Source organism: Hypanus sabinus, chromosome 18 (assembly GCF_030144855.1).
Source record: "Hypanus sabinus isolate sHypSab1 chromosome 18, sHypSab1.hap1, whole genome shotgun sequence".
Classification (NCBI taxonomy): domain Eukaryota; kingdom Metazoa; phylum Chordata; class Chondrichthyes; order Myliobatiformes; family Dasyatidae; genus Hypanus; species Hypanus sabinus.
The window spans coordinates 60602565-60621307 of record NC_082723.1 but is presented as its reverse complement, the minus strand read 5'-3'; the positions used below and the strand labels follow the sequence as shown (position 1 = coordinate 60621307).

The 18743-nt window shown below is 39.7% G+C and overlaps 1 protein-coding gene across 3 annotated transcripts in view; it reads right to left on the bottom strand.

Annotated features, from left to right (window-relative positions):
* dpp7 (dipeptidyl-peptidase 7) overlaps positions 1-18743 on the bottom strand; it is a 63521-nt gene that overhangs the window by 31280 nt on the left and 13498 nt on the right. Inside the window, exons 2-5 of one of the 3 annotated variants that reach the window (XM_059994474.1) lie at positions 17271-17434; positions 13084-13247; positions 11587-11722; positions 2402-2483 (exon numbers count right to left, since the gene is read on the bottom strand). In XM_059994474.1, coding sequence (XP_059850457.1) covers positions 2402-2483; positions 11587-11722; positions 13084-13247; positions 17271-17434 — 546 coding nt within the window. The remainder of the gene's footprint in view (positions 1-2401; positions 2484-11586; positions 11723-13083; positions 13248-17270; positions 17435-18743) is intronic. The other 2 variants (XM_059994475.1, XM_059994476.1) reach the window with 2 other exon arrangements.

The following is an 18743-nucleotide window of genomic DNA, read 5'->3' as shown; positions in this document are numbered from 1 at the left end:
TCACTCCCAGACATGGTGATGAACTTTTATTTGCTTAAAGGTGCCGTACCTACATGATCTGTCCAGTCCTTCGAAAGATCCTGAAATATGTAGATCATTAAGTTGATTTAAAAATATATGGTTTAAAGAAAAATAACACGCTGCAGATTGCAGTGATATCCCACAGCCTTGCCTGACTCCTGTCTGAGCTTTGAACTCAAGGAGGAGTCAGGCAAGGTTGTGTAATGTTGGCAAAGTTGTTTATCCTGGTGATTGACTGGGTTATGAGGCAAACAACAAAAGACTTGCAGAGAGGCATTTGGTGGACTCTAATCTATATTTAAGACCTTGATTTTACAGTTGACCTTGTATTACTATCACATAAGTACACACCAGCACATGCAAGAGAAAACTCAGTGCCTGTGTACCTTGGTGGACAGGTTGGATTCAGGATCAACCAGAGAAAGACTGAGACCATAAACCTCAAAATAGAGTCTTCTCATTGCTTCAAGATACATGGCCTCTATTTATCTGGCACCGGCAGATTCACCTCCACAGGCAGCATCATTCGGCAGGATGGTAGGATCAAGGACAACATCCAGTGCAGACTCAGCAAAACTAAAATGTCTTCAGATCAATGAGCAACATATGGGGATCAACCAAATACAGCATCCAAGGTAAAGCTGTACCAGAGCTATGTTCTGTCCACACTCATGTATGGGTCAGAATGCTGGCACATTACAGAATGACCTTGCCAAAATGTTACCATTATATGCCACAAGCCTCTGAAAAATCCTCTATATTTTCTGTCCAAGAAAGATCTCAAACCATGCCCAAGTCCTTCAAAGTCACCAAGAGGACATGGCCACAATCATGAGGAAACATTGGAGATGGATTGGGCACGTGATGAGAAGAGAGGCCAACTCCATCATCAAGGCAGCACTTCATTGGATCTCGGAAGGCCAGAGGAAAGCTGGGAAATGAAAGCCATCTGGGCATCATACCACACAGACAGAATGAGGACCATGAACCACACCTAGGGCACAATGGAGAAGATGGCCAAGAACAGGCAGATGGAGGACCTTAACTGCTGCCCTACCAGCCAAAAGCATAAAGGATAGCAAGTAAGATTGCAGCGACAGTACTTCAATAGAGGTATATCTAAATGCATTGTTTGTAGCCCGCAGAATGTTGCTGTGGTTCACCGGCAGCATCGAAAGCAAAAACTACGTAAATATCAATATAGAATTATTTGGGTAAGTATAAAAGTTCTGCAAATATATCATTTTAAGATGGTGCTATGAGTAGTTGGAAAGGCAAGAAATTTGACTAAAACATTAGTAATAACACATCTTCTGAAGAAAATTGTGGGAAACCATCACCATAAACAAAGAAGAAGCAAGCAGAGGTGAAGCTGATTCGAAGGATGGGCCATGCGGGTACATCAAAGCTGAAGCACACCATGCTCAAGATATGGTTGCAGATGGAGATGATATTATTGTCAGAGTTGAAGTGAGCTGTTTGGAGAAAAGTTGATTTCGATGCCTGTCCATGTAACCTGGATGAGAGGTTGGATCGCTCCAAGTGCCGACCCAATTGCTTCAGGCTGAGGGGCCCGAGTGTATCGCTAGGCCAGGGTCTGTGTCCTAGAGTGAGGCATTACCTGGTGCTTGAACAATTTAAATGACAGTCCAGACAGACTGGAAAACCCATGTGTCAGGACCTGAGGTGAGGGTCAGGCTGATTTCGCTCGCTCTCCCACAATGTTCATTCATCTCTTGGCGGGGAACCGCTCCAGCTGCTCCAGGGAGAAGATCTAAGGACTCAATTTGGTTTGGAACACTGTATCTTGCTTCTATTGTTTGTATTATTGTGCTTTTTAATTTCTCTTTCTCTAAGGTGGTTTTGTTTTTTTTAAATATTGGGTTCTTTGGGTTTCTTGCTTTGTGGTTCCCTATGAGCAAACAGATTGCAAGGTGTATAATTTATACATACTTTAATAATAAATGTACTTTGAATCTTTCAGTGTTGCACAATATTTTCATAATGTGGAATACAAAGACAGAGTAACTTTATTTTATCTCATTACCTCACACAAGCTTGAATTTTCCAGATGGAAGTCTATTGAATAATATTAGAGGGCTTTCCCAGATTTGCTGAAAAGTCTGGTTATTGCAGTATTAGTGGAAAAACTTAAAATTATTTTCCGAAGTTTGAATTTAATCATCTGACATCAGAACACACAAGTGCTCATCGCATCCAGCAATATTCTGATATATAGGAAGACCACTCAAAATATTTTACTTAATTTACTGCAAAATTCAATTCTTGTATAATTTCTGTGAATTAAATTAGAATCAGTCTGAATTATTTTATCTTGTGCTTTAGGCACATGGAATTTTTTGACCAACTATTCCAATACCTTGTTGCTGTATATACTTTTCCAGTTCTTTGAAAGCTTCTCGGATTTTTGAAACACAATCAGGCGAAACCCGCTCAAAATCCTGTTGAAAGAATTAAAATACAATGTAAGAATTACAACAAATACAAAAATTGTCAAATATAAAATAAAAAGGCAAAACATCTGAACATTTTCCTAAAACACAAATGCAACCTTAAAGATAGTCATGGTTATTTTATGTGTAAATGTACTAGAAAATATGAACAGCAGGATACTACAACAAAATTGAATCACTGACGAATTGATCAGCCATATGCTAATAGTTATGGATGAATGTTGCTTAATATTCTAGAAAAATTATTTGCTAGTCTACTTATACTAAGGGATATTGAGGCAATTAAGATAATGGTTGATGGTTTCAAATCAAAAGACCCAATCTGGGGCTTGTGCTGAATTCACTGTGGAAAATCAATCTTGCAGATTTCTTACCCATGGGCAGTGGGAATGAGTAAAATGGACAATATGTTAAAAACATGAAATAATCTAGCACAATTTTTCCAATAATTGTGATTTTTTAAAATAAAAGTTGGATTTTTATAGGAAAATGCTATCAGTTGCATGCAATTGCAGCATTACCCATACCACATAGATTCGGATTCCTGCATGAATAAGAGCAAACAAAATTTGCAGAACACCGAGTTACACTTTCAAATGCAAAGTTGTAGTAGTCTGCAGTTCTTCTGTAGGATAAATGTGGCGCCATGGCTTAGTCAATCTACATTCTATTATTTGAAATTATATAGTTGCTTTTGTTATTAAGTGTTTTGAGAGCTTTAACCTTAGAACGATAATCACTCAACAATTCTTCCTTTGTAGGGTAGTGTAATTGGGAGAAATTCAAAATTTCATAATTCAAAACTACCGACGTTGAGTTGGGGTTTCACCTTAAGACGCCAGTCTGACGTGATGATGTTGTTACATAAAGATATTTAGCAAGCTTTTGTGTTCAAGTTTTGGAGTTCAATGAAATATGTTACTGGTTTTATTAAACATGAAACACCTCACTATGTTCTATTTTTGAAAAGCTACAGCATGATTGGGACATTCAGACAAACATTAAGTTCTTTACCATACTAAGCACAAAAGCAGTGGAGTTAAATACATCAAATTCTGTTGTTTCACTGCCACAGATTTATTATGCCTCTTCCACCCCATTTTCACAGTATTTAAGCAAGCAAAGTCTTGTTCTTGTACAGGGCCCCACATTTATGATTGGGTTGGGACTTAGTAGCATTGGACTTTGTCCTGTACTTGCATCTTGAAAGGAGGCAGCTCACTGCTGGAAGGGAATTCTGGATTCTAAAATATAAAAATAAACACCTACTTCCTTTAAATTACATTACAATGTCCCAGAAGACAATGGGGGGGGAATAAAAGAGGGAAAATCCTCTTAGAATGATCTAACATTGATCATCAAGTGCTGCTATTATAATAAATTGGTGGAAAACTGGAGTTATATGATGAAACCCAAAATGGGCTTGCATCATAAAATATTACTTGAATCAAAATGAATAAACATTTAAATACTAAAAGAAAATATACTTCAAATTTGAAGTGATTTTTTTCCCTTTGATCAATCCACTTTGATTCCATTCTCTTATTTCAACAAGTTGCTTTGTCCATAAGACCATAACGCACAGGAGCAGAATTAGGCCATTCACCCCATCAAGTCTGCTCCACAATTTGATCATGGCTGATCCCTTTCCCCGTTCAACCCCATAACCTTTCACCCCCCCAACTTATCAAGAATCTATCAACCTCTGCCTTAAATACACTCAATGACCTGCCATCCACAGCCACCTGCAATGAATTCCACAGAATCACCATCCTCTGGTGAAAGATATTCCTCATCTCCATTCTAAATGGATGTCACTCTATTCTGAGGTTATGCCCTCTGGTCCTAGACTCCCCCACTTTCGGAAACATCTTCTCCACACCACTCTAGGCCTTTCAACATTCAATAGGTTTCAATGAGGACCCCACTCCTCCCTCCTTGTTCTTCTAAATTGCAGTTAGTTGATCCAGTTGCAGAGGGAAGTGTTCAGGCCCAGTAGGCTCAGCTTTCCAATCAGTTTCTGAGGGATGATTGTGTTAAATGCTGAACTGAAGTCTATGAACAGCATTCGAACATACGTGTCTTTTTTGTCCAGGTGGGTTAGGGCCAGGTGGAGGGTAATGGCAATGGTGTCATCTGCTGAGCAGTTGCGATGGTACGCAAACTGCAGGGGGTCCAGTGAGGAGGGCAGCAGGGTCTTGATATGCCTCGTGATGAGCCTCTCAAAACACTTCATGATGATGATGCTAAATAAACTTCAGGGTTTGTCAACCTAACCTTCAGGAAGAATCATGCATGAGGACTCCCAAGCCCCTTTGCACTTCAGATATTTGAATTTTCTCTCTTTAGAAAATTTTCTCTATTTAGAAAATACTCTCCATTTTTATTCCTTCCACCAAAGTGCATATACACTTCCCAACACCGCATTCCATCTGCCACTTCTTTGCCATTCTCCTCATCTGTCTGTCCTTCTGCAGCTTCCCTGCTTCCTCAACACTACCTGCCCTTCCACCTATCTTGTTATCATATACAAACTTGACCATAAAACCATCAATTTTGTCGTCTAAGTCATTGACATATAATGTAAAAAGCAATCCTAACATCAACCCACACTCGTCAACAGCAGCCAATTAGAAAAGGCTCCCTTTATTCCCACTTTCTGCCTCTTGCCAATCAGCCAATGCTCTATCCATGCTTGTATCTTTCCTGTAAGACCATGGGCTCTTACCTTACTAAGCATGTTTCACATGCAGCACATTGTCAAGGGCCTTCTGAAAATACAATTACAGAACATCCACTGATTGTCCTTTATCTATTATCCTTGTTATTTTCTCAAAGGATTTCAACAGATCTTCCCTTAAGGAAACCATGCTGTCTTTGGACTATTTTACCCCGTGCCTCCAAGTACCCCAAAACTTCATCCTTAGCAACTGACTACAATATCTTCCCAACAACTGAGGTCAGGCTAACTGGCCTATAACTTCACTTCTTCTGCCTCCTTCCCTTCTTGAAGAGTGGTGAAACATTTGCAATTTTCCAGTCCTCCAGAATCATGCCAGAATCTAGTGATTCTTGAAAGATCTTTAATAATGGCTCTACATGATCTTCAGCTACCTCTTTCAGAACCATGGGTTGTAGACCATCTGGTCCAGATGATTTATTTACTTTCAGCCATTTCAGCTTCCAAAGCAGATTCTCCCTAGTAATATCAACTGCAATCACTTCTGTCTCCTGACATTCTCAAACCTCCAGCATACTGCTATTGTCTCCCACAAAGAAGACTGAGCAAAATACTTATTCAGTTTGTCCACCACTTCCTTGTCCCCCATTTCTATCTCTACAGCATCATTTTCCAGTGGTCTGACATCTACTCTCGCCTCTTCTACTCTTTATGTATCTGAAAAAAACTTTGATATTATTGGTTAGCTTATCTTCATACTTTTCTTTTCCATCCTTATGACTTTTTAGTTGCTTTTTGTTGGTTTTTATAAGCTTTCCAATCCTCTTACTTCCTACTAATTTTTGCTCTGTTAAGTGCCCTCTTTTTGCTTTTATGTTGGCCTTGACTTCCTCTTTCAGAATGATTGTGTCATACTGCCTTTTGGAATTACCACTAATTCTTTAGGATGTATCTATACTGTGACTTCAGAATTCCTCCCAGAAACTGCAACCATTGTTGCTCCGCCATCATCCCTGCTGGCGTCCCCTTCCAATCAACTTTGGCCAGGTCCTCTCTCACACCTCCAATTCTCTTTACTCCATTGTAATACTGATAGATCTGTCTTTATCTTCTCCCTCTCAAACTGTAGGGTGAATTCTATCATATTATGATCATTGCCCCCTCAGGGTTCCTTTACTTTCAGGTTCCTAATCAAATTCCTTTTCATTATACAACACCCGATCCAGAATAGCCTTTCCCCTAATGGCCTTAACCACAAGCTGTTCTAAAAAGCCATCTTGTAGGCATTCTACAAATTCTCTTGGGATCCAAAATCAGCACCAACCTGATTTTCCCAATCTACCCACATATTGAAATCCCCATGACTATCGTAATATTGCCCTTTTTAAATGCATTTTCTCTCTCATGTTTGCAGCTCACATCCCGGTTACTGTTTGGAGGCCTGTATATAAATCCCATCAGGGTCCCTTTACCTTTGCAGTTCCTTAACTCTACACACAATTTGACATCTTTTGATCCTATGCCACCTCTAAGGAATTGCTTTCATTTTTTTTTACCAAGAGCCATGCCACCCCCTCTGCCTACCTGCCTCTTCTGATACTTTGTAAATACTTGGACATTAAGCTCCCAACCATAATCTTCTTGCTACAACTCAGAAGCGCCCACATCATCATGCCTGCCAGTCTCTAACTGTACAAGATCATTTATTTTTTCTGTATACTGAATGCATTCAAATATAACATCTTCAATCCTGTATTCACACTTTTTGATGTTGTCTCTGTTACACTGCAGCTCATTCCACTGATTGCAATTTTGCAGTATCATCTATCTACCTTTCCTTCCTGACAGTCTCACTACACACTGCTTCTATATCAACTGCCCCATCATTCAGTTTCCTATCTTTCTGCCAAATTAGTTTAAGTTCTCCCATACAGCTCCAGCAAACTAGCCCACAAGGACATTGGTCATCTTCAGGTTCAGATGTACCCCATCACTTTTGAACAGGTTGTACTTTCCCTAGAAGAGATCCCAATGATCCAGAAATCTGAACCCGCGCCCCCCTGAACTAGTTCCTCAGGCAAATCATCCTATTCTTACCCTTACTGGCACGTGGCACAGGCAGCAATCTAGATATTACTACCCTGGAGGTTCTGCTTTATAGTTTCCTACCTAGCTCCCTAAATACACTCTTCAGGACCTCTTCCCTTTTCGTACCTATGTCATTGGTGTCAATATATATCACGGCTTCTGCCTGCTCACCCTCTCTCTTTAGAATGCTGCAGACCCAATCCAAGATGTTGCTTACCCTGGTACCCGAGATGCAACCTAAGTGCCCACAGTGTCTCTATTAGGGTCCACAGAATCTAATAGAATTAGATTCTAATAAATCTAATAGAATTAGGGTCCACAGTATCAAATAGAATTAGATTCTAATAGATCTAATAGAATTAGGGTCCACAGAATCAAGGTTAATCAGCAATGGCTGCCCATTTCTTTTCCCTCTCCTGAGAGGCATCCAGGTATCTGCCTCCTGCAATATCAGAGTGACTACCCTGCTGTCTCTGATACTCAGATATTCCTTCGTGCTGGCTGGTGGTGTAATGGCATTAACACTGGATTTCGAGGCAGATGCTCCTGAGTTCAAACCCAGCTGGTTCCCAACCTGGGTAGCAGCAGTATCTGCACTGAAGGAAGGTCTGGCAATCTACTTCCGTATCTTGCCATGAAAGCCCTATGGACCCTATGATCCATGAGGTCACAAAGAGTCAGACTCGACTAAATGACTAAACAACAAACCTCGCTGTAGTTCCTATCCATCACCTCCTCAGTTTCACATATGAGCTGAAGGTCATCGAGCTGCAGCTCGGTACACCTGGTGTAGACTGGTTATCTGGAAGGCTGGAGGTCTCCCAAATCCCATATCTCACACAAAGAACATAAGATGACCCCGGAGCCATCCTCACTGCTCTATGTACTAACAGGCAAAGAATGAAGAAAGAAACTTACGAGATACATACCTCACCCAGGTCTGTTCTCACTGAAGCCTGATGATTCAAAGATCCCCACTCTAACATTGGTCCATCCACAGGATGGCCACTCCACTTGTTTTTATTTGCCTTACTTATCTTTTCCCTTGCTAATGAATTGTTAATTGATTGGACTGCCGAAAAACACCAAAGGCCCTATCCATTTTACCATCAAACTTCTGGATGCAGAGGATTAGTGAGAAGTTCCCTCATATCCCCATATATGAGGGGATTGTAGGTTACAAATTGGGGCAATCATCTGGATCTATCGTGATTCTGTCCTCAATTTCTCAGCAAGGTTTCACTGTAGTGTTGAATTACTGACTTTACAATATAGAAATGGAAGTTTATATGACTAAATTTAATAATTTAGACTTAATTATATGGGCACAATAAAATATTTGAAGATTCTAAAACAGACCACTGAGAAAGAAACCTTTAGATTCCAGGAAGATATCAAGTCAAAGAGGAAGAATTCAGTATTCTAAAGTCTGATGTAATATGGGAGAATGCATAGCAAATCAGAGAATGTGAAGGGGCATGGTGGAACAGATAAATCTTGAAGTAGGAAGATATATTGGTAATGTGGTTTAAAAAAAAGCACAAACCATGTAATTCTTCATTAGTTGAGGCATTGCATTTGAGTACAGGAGTGTTAGACCTCCTTATAAAACAGTTAGGCCTCAGCATGAATACTGCATTACAGGAGACACTTATTGCATTGGAGAAAGTGCAATTACAATAAAACTGCCAAAGCCGAAAAATACTTAACCATGGGGAGAAAAAAAATAGTGGTCTTGTATTGTTTCTTTAGAACAGAGTTGAGATTTAATTGTGCATAAAATTATGAGTTGTCCAGATCCGTAATTAGGAAGAACCTATTTCCTTTAGCAAAGGCATCAAAAAGTAAGAGCAAATTTAAACTAATGAATGAAGAACTAGACAGATAAAGAATATTTTCATCCAGAAAACAGGTGGAACTCATTGTTTGAATAGGTTGTAGGGGCAGGAACTCTCATTACACCTGGGGAGGTTGGAAATGCACCTGAAGACCTGTAACCTGCACAATTGGGAGTTATAGAGTATAGCATAGACATGAGGGGAGACTGACTTCATTCTGTCATAAATCTTTCGGGATTCTACCAATTTTCCCCCATTCTAATTTTCCCTCATTCTAATTATCCTCTCATTTCTGCTGGAACTAAGCAACTGTCCACCTCTCAGTTTTGCATCAAGCCTCAACTTAATCAGTTCATCTTAATCACTACAGTGTAATACAGTACAGTATCTCATCACTCTGCCTAGAACCTACTATATACACAAATAAGGTCAATATATTTTTTCCGTTAAAATAACATCAAAACATATAAGCAAAACATGTTTGCAAGTGCTGTGAGGACTTTGACAGCATTGCATAAACAAAAGTAAGCTGCCAGTATGGTAGCATCTTGCTCACACTCTATAAATGTTTTGATGCATTACATAGCTAATTCCAAACTTATTCATTTGGACTTGATTTTCCATGTTTGTTAAAATTATGGTAAAATCAAGTAGTATCTCAAAGGTGCATATTCCTTTCTCTAATGCCCTGGTAAAGGATTCAATGCTAACATTGTAGGATATTTCATGTAATGGTCTTTCTGTAAAAGCAGTGTTTGGGTTATAGTTAGAGATAACAGGTGCTTCAGAATGTGACCCATCCAATCAGGGAGTGTGTTTATTTTGTGTGCCTGACACCAATGTGAGCTTTGGTGTTTGTTCAGCTGGAGATGGAAAGAAAAGACGCTGGAGAGAACAGATCCATGATTCAATGGAGCAAGGTGTGGCAGTCTACTGAGGATCGGTGAATATGACTTTTGGAAGAGTTGAGCTCCAACCTGTGCACATTTAACTGTTTAATTATAACGGCCTTTGTTTTCTTCTTTCTTTTCCATACTGATCCTCTAGTTAAGTTAATATTCATAAATATCCTTCCTTAATTATATGCAGTGTGCGGTCTGTTATTTCCTTGTAACAGGGCAACAAATCACACAGCATTTACACAAATCAGGCTTGGGTGGATCTCACGGATTTGGCGGGACTGGAGTATGTATTCCCTAGAAGTATGTGGCCCGAGAACAGTGGGTCTTTTGGTCCATAGTGTTGGGAGACTGCCAGCAAGGGTGAATGAGCCATTCCCAGAGACACTCAAGAAGAAAGGGGGTTCATTTAAACTAGTTAAAATAAGGCTTTATTTTATTTATCCTTCAAACCATTTAGATACAGCTGAACAAGACAGTTTTCCTCTGGGGCCAAGGTACAAAATATTCAAAATAGCAAGTAACATTGCAAGACAGCAAGCAAAGAAGCATATTCACACGAAAATCAATGGTAGTCTCCCAGCAGCATGCAGACGCAAGTAATCCAGCCTGTATTCCAGCACTTGAACACAGGAGGGCAGCACCAATGGGAAAGACCAGGCCCTGACCAAGCACAGACGCTACACTATAACACTTCCATGTCTTCTCACTGGGTCTGCATCAGCAGGCAAGCCTAAGGGTTGAGGCTTAGTCCTCGCTACAACTGGGGCTATGCAGCTCCCACGTTGTCTGTCCCACCACCAGAAAAGGGTGACTGGTCTGCAGCAACTTACATTACCACTGTCCAACAGAGTCTTGCAATCGCAAAGGAAATGCCCAAGACAATCTTCCATGTTTATACTGCATCAACTTCAATGTTTCCAAGTAGCAGGCAGCAACGTGGTCTGCAGCCAGGTCAGCTCCTCCGATGTCCCAGCTGGCCTCTTCTCCGCTGTCCCGACTGGCCCCACAACCCACACAAATCCAGCTACTCAGATCAATGAGCAGCTCACCGATGGAGTAGCCCTACAGTACTTGAAGTTTTTGGAGTAGAATTGTCTTTAGATCATAAAAAACATGTTACAAAGGGAAATGCACCTTTGGTTGGATTGCAAGAAGCCGCTGCATTCGCACACACCTCCACCTTGCCGGATGCAGAGTTTTGATTTATTAACAATTCCCTGCCTCCCCTGCATGCCCCAGATGATATTCAACCCACTGAGTTCCTCTAGCTATTTATGGCTCTTATTATACAATATAACCTGATTTAATACTAAATTATCGACAGGATTGCCATTAGAGGGCTCTGTTTCATTGCAATGTCACTATTTCTTTACCAGCTACGCTCATCATTTGTGAATCAGAAGAAGTGGAAGAAAATAATGCCAAAGCAATCATTTTTAAGTTTGCTGATATAGAGAGCTGTGACAGCTTTGAAAAAATCACATTCTAGATTCTTGCAACAAATTCGACTTTCAAAGCAAAACTGCTCAACACTTACCACAAAACAATAAGAAATTGACACAAATTTGTCTCCACATACTCACTATAGTGACATCATGAAAAAACTGCCGACTATCTCCAATATTTGCAGCAGACACGACAGGCGCACTTGATGCCAGAGCACCTTCCACAATATTAGGATACTTAATTCTAATATATGCACTTAACATTCCTCCATAGCTGAAAGAAAATCAAGAAACAGAACATCAGGGCAGCAAGTTTCTTTTTCATTAACAGAGCATCTTTCACCTCAAAGAGAAAATATAAACTTTTGTTTAGTTTAAACAGATAAAGGATCCAAGTCTTATTTACCATGGGAAAAGATGCTTAAACATAGGTTTTATTTTCCCCTGGAGAAGTGTTTATCTTTCTCCTGCTTTATCTATCTGGAGAGGGTAATGATGCAGATTCAACAGGATTTTCTTTATTTTAAGAGAGTTGTTCAGCACCTGACACTAAGTTTCTCTCTTCCAGTGGTTTTTCTTCATTACTTTATTTAGAAACAAGCTAATAAACTATTTGCCTTGGTGTGATTTATAGCCACTCTCATCCCTTGTATATGGCAGTGTATGGTGCATCCAGGGAGGGTTAGACCTCTGGTGAACGGGCTTGTTGTGTCCATCCCAGGGCAGCTCACTCACCTTTGGTCCTTAATGGACACTCAGCTCTCACCTGTGGCTCCAAGTAGCTGTTTGCATATGACAGGGGCCACACCCCGGTACACCATGATAAGGCGTGTTAAAGCAGGTAGGGTAGCTAACAGCATGATATGCCAGTTAGATTGGAACATGCCTGTCCTAGCATGCAAAGTCAGCTCCAGTGGACTGTGTGGATGAGATCTACAGTGAGATCTATTGGCTAGGAAAGTGGTACCACAACACTTTGTGGAGAGTAAGAGCATGACAAGACACAGAAGGCATCATGGTCAGCCCCTGCAACCAAGGAAGACCTCAGTTTGTGATGTTTGCTAACACCACTAGACCCGGACTTCTGAGGTCAAAAAAAGAGTCAAACTGCCACAGTGTAACAGCTTTTCCACTTTAAAAACTGCCTTGCCCAGGTTTCCTGGTATGGTTGGACATGACAGACCACCGCCAGGTTCCTTGTGAGGCAGGCCTAAAGTTTCAGACAACGTAAGCAGTATTATTCCCTCACATCTGCTGCTAATATCAGTAATTTCCAGTGTCAATCACCTCACAGAAAACAGATGCTTCCATTGACCAGTCTTGCAGATATCAATCAAATGAGATGATAAAAAAATGCATTAAAATCAGTTGGTTCAGTGGATTTATTGTGGAGATCAGTTCCACAATTAAAATAGCTGCAGAGGAGATAAAATAGCATCCTCATTTCTCTGGTAAATCAATTACAACACTGAAGCATAATAGCAAATGTAGTTCTTATAAATGGAGAACTATGTATCCTTAACATTGCACTGAGTTGATTTTAAGCCATTTTGCATTGTATCTATAATAACCCAAAGTCAAGTGGAATTTTGCTTTTCTAACAACAACCAAATTTTTAATTTTAATTATCCATACCTGCCACCAAATGCAATCACAGGACAGTTTTCAGCATCAAGCTCTGATTTCAGTTTTGTAATAAGTAGAATATAATCTGCTATAGCTTGCTCTACTGTCAAAAATTCGATGTTTATTCTCTCATATGATTTCTTGCCAAAAGGAAGGGATTTGCCATAGTATCGCTGTAGAACAAGGACAGAAAGTGCTGCTGATGTTCTTGTACATTTAATTTGTTTTACATCAACTATAGATGGAAAGTAAGCACTGAATCACTAATTTATTGTCCCACATTAACAATTTCAAAACACTAACATGGAAACCAACAAAGCATCACAGACTTCAAAGTATAATCATATTATTGGAAAAAGATGTAGGTAATTATTTCTTACATAAACTTATATTAAGTAGTGAGCTATACACTCAGTGGCAAGTTCACTAGGTAACTAATAAAGTGGCCACTGAGTGAATGTTCATGGATTTCTGCTGTAGCCCATCCACTTCAAGGTTTGGTGTGTTGTGAATTCAGAGATGCTCTTCTGCACACTAATGTTGTAACATGTAGTTATTTGAGTTACTCTGACCTTCCTATCAGCTCGAACCAATCTGGTCATTCTCTCTGACCTATTAGCAAGGCATCTTCACTCACAGAACTGCTGCTCAGCATGGAAATCCCAGGAGATCAGCAGTTTCTGAGATGCTCAAACCACCCTGTTTGGCACCAACAATCATTTCGCATTCAAAGTTACTTAGAGTTGTTGCCTCGTGCTTGCCTGATTAGATATCTGCATTAACAAGCAAGTGTACCTAATAAAGTGGCCTCTGAGTGTAGATACATGCTGTTCATAATAATGTTACGTTACCTCAATTGAAACCATAGATTAATATACACATACTGTCTACTCTAAAATCAAACTCAGTGTTCCACTCAAAATATTTACCAACTACAAAAAGTTTCCACTCAAAAAATTTACCACCAACCACATTCAGAGCAAGCAATAAATGTTCGTCTTGATAATAATCAGCCATACCCTGAGAAATGAAGCACAAAACAATTGCACAGAACTGTGTTTAATTTTAAAATCAGCGTGAAACATTCTATTTTTCAACTTTTATTATTAAGTAATCTGTTCGCAGAACCAGGTAACTTTCCCCTAAGCACCATTTCACATCACATTTAAAGCATCTCATATTTTAGTGCAGCTGATTTTTAAAACTTGATCATGTATTGTGGGCCGAAGGTTTTCTATGTACTTTTCTCTGTGAATTTCCCAGAAGATATTTTTTCCTATCAGAATATGGATTAGATCATAAACCATTGTACAGATTTTAGCGCAAGCACATCTTCCTCTGTTCTGTTTTCTGATGTGACAAAATTACATCTTACAAAATGTGAGTAAGTGCAGCGACAAGCTATTTAACCCCCTGAGTGGCTTTATTGTTCTTAGTTGTTCTTTACTTTTGCTTTAGATTTGCTTTAATGTTCCACACAATTCTCTTCCCACCTTACTTTATCCAATTTTTAAAAATTATAGCATCACAACACAGACCATATAAATACAGATGTTTGTTGCCCATCTACAGAAATTTGATTTATCTGCACTAAACTTACATCATTCTATGTCTTGCTGGCTCAAGTACTTCTCTTAAACATAGTGATTGCATCTGATTGCACTAATTCCTCTTGTCAATATCAATAACTGTGTTTTAAAATTTCTTCCTCAACTTCAAGCTATGCCTTCTTGTTTTGATATCCTTGCGATGGAAACAATGATTTTGACTATTTACCCTATTTTGTTTTATCTACTGCTATCAAATCACCTTGCAGACTCCATCTCTCCACAGAAAACAAACCCAACCTATCCACTCTTCCCCATTACAAAAGTACTCCAAGTCGTACCTTGGGGAGACCCACTGCAGACTGGGAGACTGTTTCGCCGAACACCGGCGCTCAGTTCTCCAGCAATGGCGGGATCTCCCTGTGGCCACACACTTCAATTCCACAGACCACTTCCACTCCGATATGTCTGTCCATGGCCTCCTCTACAGAAAAGATGAGGCCATACGCAGGTTGATGGAGCAATACCTCATCTCCCACCTAGGTAGTTTCCTACCTGCCGGCATGAATATTCAACTCACAGACCTCTGTTGATACCCCTGCCCCCCCTTACCCCATCCCTATCTATAATTTTAGTCTGGTTCTCTTTCTCTCTCTTTCCCCCCTCACTATAATCTCCCCCAGCCTTACCTTTCTTTCTCTTTTATTTCCTATAATTCTCCACCATTCCCCAGCCCATTTCCCTTCAGCCTATCACTTCCCAGCTCTCTACTTCATCCCTCCCCCCACTTCTTATCCCCCCTCGACCATCCCATGTTACTTCACTCCTGATGAAGGGTTTTGGCCCGAAATGTCGTCACTACCTCCTCCCATAGGAGGAGGCTGCTGAGTTCTGCCAGCATTTTGTGTTCTTATTTATTTCCAGCATCTGCAGATTCACTCGTGTTGCCTTGGTGAAACTCCTGGGTACTCTCTCCTGCATAACCACATCTTTCCACGGCGATGGGAACTGTATATATTACACTACATACAGGATAACCACTATTTCATGTTGTTGTAACATGTCACAACTTTTATATTTTAATACCCTGACTGTAAAGACAAGCTTGCCATTTCCTTCCTTCACCATCCTATCTCCCAATGTTGTTGATCTTGTGGAACTATGACCTTGAACTGGAACTGTTTTTCTTCAGGAGCAAAATTTAATTCGAACTTTAACAAGAAATAAATTTGAGTAAGGGCAGTGGGGCTATATGTGGAGTTCAAATAAAAAAATAATTACTGAAAGTCCAATCGATAAGTTATGAAGCCTTATGAAATGCCAAGATTATGAATATGGATCGGTTAGATAGTGACTAAGAATCATTTACACTGTGCATATAGCATGAGCCAAGATGATGATTGAAATAAAAAAAAATGATAATTCCTTCAATATAAGTGTTTAAGAGAGAATGTCTGGGTAGGTGGAGTCTTTGTTTATACTGACTAAATTACCAAGGCAGTGAGAAATGTGGATAGGTGTTTGTTAGGGTAGGCTGCTTTCAATTATGTGCTGAGCAGTGTCTACAAATCTCTGCAGCTTCTTGCAGTTGTCATATCAAGCCATGATGTATCTAGATAGGATGCTTTGTACGAGGAATCAATAAAAAATTTGTGAGGGTCAAAATGGACATACCAAACTTCTTTAATCCTGAGGAAGTAGAGATGCTGGTGAGCTTTCTTGGCCATAACATCAATATGGTTAGGCTAGGTCAAACTGTATGTGATGTTCATTCCTAAGAACTGGAATCACTCTACCCTCTCAACTGCTACATTATTGATGTAAACAGGAGCATGTGAACCACCCAAACGTCCCCTTACAGAAGTCAATGACATGCTCTTTTGCTTTGGTGGCATGAAGAGGAAAACTGTTTTCATTGTACCATGACCTTCAGCTTTCTAACTTCTTCTGTACAACAACTCATCATTATTTGATATGTGACCACTACAGTGGTATCATCTGCAAACTTACAGATAGGTGTTGGATAAGAATCTAGCCACACACTCGTAATTGTGTAGCAAGTAGAATAGGGGCAGAGGATACATCCTTGTGGAGCACCAGTCTTGTGGAAAAGTTGTCGCTAACTATCCTTACTGTTCATTAGAAGTCAAGAATCTATTTACAAAGGCAGAGGTTGAGTTCTAATGAGATCTTGAAGGTTTTTTTGGAGTTTTAGTTATGAAAGGCAAAGTATCAGGATGTAGTCAATAAACAATAGTCTAATCTTGGTATTGACCAGACACTCCAGAGGCGCATGTAGGGCCGAGAAGATGGTGCCTAGTGTAGACTTGTTTCAGCAGCAAGGAAATTACCATAGGTCAAGGTTGCCTAAGGGGCTGCACAATGAATGTGGAATCAGGTACATTGGAGTGGATTTGGGTTCACTTCTGTTCAAACCATGCATAGAATTATTAAGCACATTGGGAAGTGATGCACTGTGTTGCTACCTACTTGCTGGTGATAAAAAGGGAAAGGACAGTGAGAAGAAAAAAGTTACTGAAAACTATTGAATTCATACAGTATGAGGTGAGCATAAATAGCTAACATTCAGTATTTAGTCAATTATTCTTGTTGATCTCACACAGAAAACATGAATATTTTCCAACTTACTTTTAAGACTACGAGGAAACTTACATGTTCAGCAAAAATGACCAAAGCCTGCTGCTCTGCTGCTAGTTCAGAGATGAAACCGCAGTTTTTAGCGAAGTCCCATATATCACCTTCATTTCCAGTATAAAGGAAAATTGGTCCAATGCTTTTTGACCAAAATTGATCTGAAAAATTAAGAATTGGAAAAATCTCACTCATTAAGGAGCATCTTATTTTAAAATAACAAATACACAAAATAGCATGGAGCCAAAACACAAGAAGCAGATGAGTCCAACAACGAAGAGTAAAATAATATGTCCTAGTAATTAATTTCTTAACTTGGCTTTAACACAGCTAGCTCAAAGATAATTGAAAAGAACCAATTTTACTGCAGCTTAATGTACATCATTAGCACATTATGATTGCAAAATGCACTGTCTACAGGAGGCATTGCAACAATATCAAGGCTATCAGTCTGGTTTTCCAAATTCACAAATTATCAACACATTGAATGGGGCAGCAGGTACATGTGATACAACCACGTTTACTCCCTTCCAAATCACTTGTTAATATCTCATGTCTCACACTGCAGAAGATGCAGAACAAAGCCACAAAGAAAGATAATAAAAATCAGTTTAAAAATGGTTAATGAAGCCATATGAAAAAATGTATACTAAAGCCCATTTGAGGGTCTGTAATGTAACTACTGTAATCCATATACTTTAGCAGAATGCAAGTGGAACTGACAGGTATAAAAGTTATTGCATTAGCAATACTCACCTTGTGCACTGATACATCATACTACTGAGGTTGCACCAATAACGCAGACAATTTAAGCTTGGTATCTGCACTGAGTCTGAAACTGCCCTTCACTTTGGCATCAGGCTCAGTCCAAAGTCAGACAGTCAGGCTGCATCTATACCAGAACCACAGAATCCATCAGATAATTGCTTCACAGTAAGACCAAGTAGGAATGCACAACGGTTTCACAAACAAAATTAACAGTTTAATGAAAGTCCTAATGAAAAACAATAGCCTGCATCAGTCTTTACCATAGACACTACAAATACCCCAAGGCTAATTTCAAATAACATGGAAGAACTTGTAAAATTCACAATTGCAAGGGACAACATATCCAGGAGATTCACAAGGTAAGTTGCCAGGACCCAAGGAAGATGTTGTAAAGATAGTGGCACACACAAAATGCTGGAGGAACTCAGCCAGCCAGGCAGCATCTATGAGGAAAAAAGAACCTTTTTCCATAGATGCTGCCTGGTTGGCTGAGTTGCTCCAGCATTTTGCATGTGTTGCTTAGATTCTCAGCATCTGCAGATTTTCTCGTCTGTGTAAAGATAGTGAATTAATTGGTTGAATTTTCAAAACTCATTGAATTTGGGAAGGATACCAGAATGTTGGAAAAGTGCAAATGTTCCTCCCTTGTTAAGAAGGGAAAATGAAATGCTGGGAACTACAGTTAGTTTAACACCATTTTTG